This window comes from Atta cephalotes (assembly GCF_000143395.1).
Source record: "Atta cephalotes unplaced genomic scaffold scaffold00003, whole genome shotgun sequence".
In the NCBI taxonomy this organism is placed as follows: Eukaryota; Metazoa; Arthropoda; class Insecta; order Hymenoptera; family Formicidae; genus Atta; species Atta cephalotes.
In genome coordinates this window covers 8,081,934-8,087,207 of record NW_012130067.1, presented here as the reverse complement: position 1 = coordinate 8,087,207, position 5,274 = coordinate 8,081,934, and the positions used below count along the sequence as shown (strand labels likewise).

The 5,274-nt window shown below is 29.6% G+C and overlaps 1 protein-coding gene across 1 annotated transcript in view; it reads left to right on the top strand.

Annotated features, from left to right (window-relative positions):
• The window catches only part of LOC105625625 (coronin-2B-like), a 20,543-nt gene that overhangs the window by 5,882 nt on the left and 9,387 nt on the right, over window positions 1-5,274 (top strand). Inside the window, exons 2-4 of the mRNA XM_012206948.1 lie at window positions 3,347-3,544; window positions 3,799-3,915; window positions 4,371-4,685. Of these exons, the coding sequence (XP_012062338.1) occupies window positions 3,347-3,544; window positions 3,799-3,915; window positions 4,371-4,685 (630 nt within the window). The remainder of the gene's footprint in view (window positions 1-3,346; window positions 3,545-3,798; window positions 3,916-4,370; window positions 4,686-5,274) is intronic.

Below are 5,274 nucleotides of genomic sequence, written 5' to 3'. Positions count from 1 at the left end.
TGTTAGATAATATATGTACAGATATATATATATATATATATATACACATATATATATATATATATTCTTATTATCGATTCATTTATTTTTAATTAGACAATAATTTTCTATCAAGTTGAAAAATACTTTTTCTCCTTTTTTGAGAAATTTAACTTTTAGTTGTATCTACATAAATAAGGGAATGATATGTCAAAATTTCACATATATCCTTCTCTTTGTATATAAGTATAATATAAACAGCAGCATTTCATGCATGTAGAATAAATGAGGATATAACATATCACATCTTTATTGCATTACCTATACGCAACAACGAGGAAGCCACAACGACGTGATTACATAATGTACCGGTTATTGATTTTGATTATGATACCTTGCACTTAACATGCAAGGCGTCCCAGATCTACCGAGCAATATTTTACTTATTGTTTTCTTTGATCAATTTTCATCTAATCTTTTCTCTACAAAAATAACGATAGTTTTCAACGTACAAGCAAATTTTTAGGAGCTATAAACGCAGATCTCTCATTTAATTTTAAGTGGATTTTAATCCGTAATTCCATTTAATCTAAATTGGCGCAAAAAAATTCGAACTTATGAAAAACAGGTTCGAATAAATTCGGAAGATTCTGCGTGCCTGATATATTTTGGAATTGATCCTTCGCCGTGATTCTTACGCAGTTTTCGCAGTTCACTTAATTACCTTCTTTTTTTCTTTGGGAAAAAGTCGCATAATTCAATCTATCTCACTGCGCTACGCTACACATCGCGGTAAAAATACGTCGATTCACACGAATTCAAGAGATTTCACATTTCACATTCGTGCTGTCAATTAATCACAACCACGTCTGATTCATTATTGTTTCTTCAGGCGCAATTTCAAAAAGAGAAGAATGTAAGTTTAAAAAAAAATCTTTGTTTAACACTTAATTATTGACATAGTATGTCCAGAAAATCCTTGCCTAAGTTCACTGATTGTGAGTGTATAAACGCTATTTTATATACATATTATATTATATTTAGTGTAAATTGTTTCGTAATTAAAAAACATTTTTTTACATCTTTTTTATATCTTTATCCTAAGAATGTTAAGTTGAATCGTAATTAATTAAATAGTTAAAAGTAAGAAAGTTAACAACTTTTACTTGGTTAATTTTAATGAGTTAATTTTTAATTTCGACTCATTCCCAAGTTATTTAAATAAAATACATTAACTTTACCTTATTAACTTTTTTCTAATTATAAATTAAAATTTTTTTCTTTGACCAATAAGTATTTGTTTTAATCTGAAACATTAGACAATTAGTAAAAGTTCAATGATCGTAATGAGCATCTGCTAGTGTAAGGTTAGTTGCATTTCTCTCAAGTTTTAAAAAAAGGGCAAAAAGAAAAATTTAAAAGCGTTATTAAATTTTTATTTAAATAATGTACTGCAATACAGATTTTTGTAATAATCATTAACATCTACTTAAAATAATAAATACTTTAACATTTTATATTTAATTTATTCAATTCATATTGTTATTATTTTATTTAGAGTAATTTACTTTAATTATATTTAGTTTTAATAAAAAAATTATATTTTAATCTAATATAAATAATTTTTAATTATTAACTTTTAATTTAACTTCAATTAATTTAATTTTAACTTAATTTTTAATTTTAATCTAAGTTAGTTTTTGCAACTTTTCATGCAACTTTTAACAGACGTAAGTTAATAGGCCTAACTTTAACTTAATTTAACTTTAAACATAACTTTAATTTAAAACTAATTAACTTTAATTTACCCGATCCTAAAAGGATGTATAGAATATTACCAATTTTTATTTAATTGTAAACATAAATGTAACATCAACTCATCGTTTTGTACAAACTCTTTCAATCGTTATTTTTATATCTCATCACGCATCGTCCATTCTGCGTCAACTCCTTTGTCTCGGAGGCAATCGCTGAAAAATATGCAATTGTTAGTCGCGATAACGAAATATCTGTATTTTCATTCGTAATGCCAGTAACTTTCTTTTTTTACGGTTTCTGAGCAAGAGAGAGAGAGCCCTCTTGAAAATCGTGAATGATATTATATTTCTCGCATTGCACATCATATTGATACGCTTTGTTTCTTTCTTTTCTTTTTATTGACATGATTTTATCATTTCATAAAGTTCCAGTAAATATTCACAACGTTGTTCCGACGAGCGACGATCTATAGACGATCTATAGACGAGGATATATAGACGTAAAATTTGAAAACTAGAGAATAATAAAGTGAATAATAAAGTGGCTAAACAATAGGGAGGGATGAGTGTGCGAGTACCGAGATTTCGGATTTGAGTCGGATCGGACCAAAATACTTGTAATGTTTGGATATTTGAATTTAAAATCGAGTCGGGCAATAAATTATAGTTGTAGACTTCCTTGTGAACTTTTAAATTTAATTAATTATACTATAGTTTAAGTGGAAAACCTGATTGAAAAATCATGAAAAAGCATCACATTTATGCCGTTAAAAAATTTCTAGATCTATAATCACTGCCTGATCCTGAAAAAAAAATCCCGATCCGAATCCGAGGATTGGATACCCGCATATCCCTATCAAACAGCCCTGACGGAAAAATTTTCACAAAAAATTACATAGATTGAGAAAAATCAAGAAATCCTTCGCCCTTTCCGAATACGTTTTTTGACGATATATTGCAAGTTTTTACAGAACATTTTTTCATATCTTGTATCAAGAGAGACAAACAGTGCCATTCTACGTCCCACGAATATCTACAAAAAAAATTAAGGATTTCTAAGGCAAACATATCTCATTCTACGTTCCACTATAAATATCTATGAAAAATTAAGAATTTTTTAAATCTTGTCTCATTCTATATACTTTTTCTGTACTAATTCGTAAAAATGTTTTCCGTCAGGAAGGATAAAGACAGTAATTGTTACGTGTTTTATGAACTATTTAGACGTGATCTTTAGATTAGATATCGATGTATCGTATTTAGTAAATTGTTGTATTAGCGGTTGAAAAAAAAAGCGGTTCAATCAAGTTACAAACCTCCGTCATACTGAATCATGATATTATAAATGAAAAATGACACGTTAATTTTTATTACGTACCATTTGTAAATAAAGACAATTTGGATAAAATGAAATGATAAGATTGCTTTAAACTTTAAAATATTTGTAGAAACTATTGGACGAAAACTATACTTATTATCAACATATCATTTCTCATTTCTAACGAGTCACGATTCAATATGACTACTCAGGAGTCTTAAATACATTTTAATATTTTGATATACATAGTTAGCTTTTATTCTTTTTTATTTGATAAAATGGATATTTATAGTCGTGGTTCCGCGGCGTTCGAAGCAGCAAGTTTCGACACGTTTACGGCGTGCCAGCCAAGAGGGAGAAATGTTACGACAACATCAAAATCACAAAAAATGCCCACGATTCGCAATTCTGCGCCGTAAATCCCAAGTTTCTGGCCGTCGTGACGGAGGTTGCGGGTGGTGGAGCGTTCCTTGTGTTATCATTGGATCGCGTGAGTAATCTGTGTCTTATCGATTTATCGATTCTAGTCCTGCGCAAGAACAAAAGTATTAGCTAATATCGCATTATTGGAGTTTGAGAAAATAAATTCAGATTTTTTTGTTTCTCATAGAGATTGTTTTACATAATGATATTCTAAATATCTTACAATTAATTACAGATTTTCATATAACATATTTATGGTCGCGTTATGTCAGTACAAAGTAATATATCAATTATTTGTCACAGACAGATTATTTGTTGCAGACCGGGCGACTTGACTTCAATGCCAGTCGAGTAACTGGACATACCGGTCCCGTTTTGGATATCAAATGGAATCCATTCAATGATAACATCATCGCGTCCTGTTCCGATGATTGCACTGTAAGAAAAATTTATAGGAAGCATTTCCACTTGCATCTCCAAAGCTCATGGGAGATTTCTGTAGAAATGTAAACTACGCGGAATGTAGATTAGAAGATTTAAAATTTACTCCAACTACTACACGCGCGCGCGTGTGTGTGTGTGTGTGTGTGTGTATTCATTTTTCGATGTTAACATCAAAATCTGTAATACAGTTACTGATTTAATGGATCTATGAGCTTATATTAACTTATATTGACTAAAGGCACTTAATTATTTTTAAAGAACTAATGTGTAATAACTTATGTAAAAAGAAAGTTGAATACCAAGTTTATTTTAATAACAATAATTCAAATTTGCAGATGCAATATAAAGAATATAATTAAGTGACTCTAATAGACTATCCAGCTCCTACTATCAGCTCCAGAGGATTAGGCTAGAAGTGAACACAAAGATTTTTTTTTCTTTATATTTAGATAAAGTTGTGGCATATACCTGATGGTGGATTGTCAAGGAATTTGACTGAATGGCTGGTGGAGTTGCAAGGACACAAACGACGTGTCGCTTATATCGAGTGGCATCCAGTAGCAGAGAATGTGCTTTTTAGCGCCGGCTTTGATCATCTTGTTATCGTATGGGATGTGAATAGATGCGAGGCAGTTAGCGTCATCGATAGACATCCTGATGTGATTTATAGCATGTCTCTAAATCGTGACGGCAGCTTATTGGCGACCACTTGCAAGGACAAGAAATTGCGCGTTTTTGAACCAAGGTCCGGTATCGTAGTTTCGGTAAGAAAGGACGAAATTTACGATAAATAGATTGTTAAATATATCTATTTAATAAAAATACAATGTAAAAAGTACAACATAAAAGTTACAATATAACATTAATAATTTCTAATGAAATTGTTTTCTTAACTCTAATCGCATTTGCCTCTGTTAAATTAATTTGACGTTTCAATCTGGATTATTCTGGTTAAATCTTCACATCTTGAAAATATGTGCTTGCAATTTTACGGAATGACTCTACATGTTCAATTAATTTTATTATCATTACGGACAAATTGCGATCGATGTAATAGAAGAATGTAATTATGAAGATGACAAGACTGAAAGCATTGCATTGTTACGACTGAAAATATATGAAGGAATAGATTCATCACTTTGCGTAATTATAATTTGCAGAAATTGTATTTAACCGTTTTATGATTTTTATTAAATTTATGTTAATTTATCGATATATATATATATATATATATATATATATATATATATATATATATATATATAGTAGTAGTAGTACGTACGTAAGTAAGTAAGTAAGTAAGTATTAGTTATTAAGTTTAAGTTTAAAGTTTAAATTTAAAGTTAAATTAAG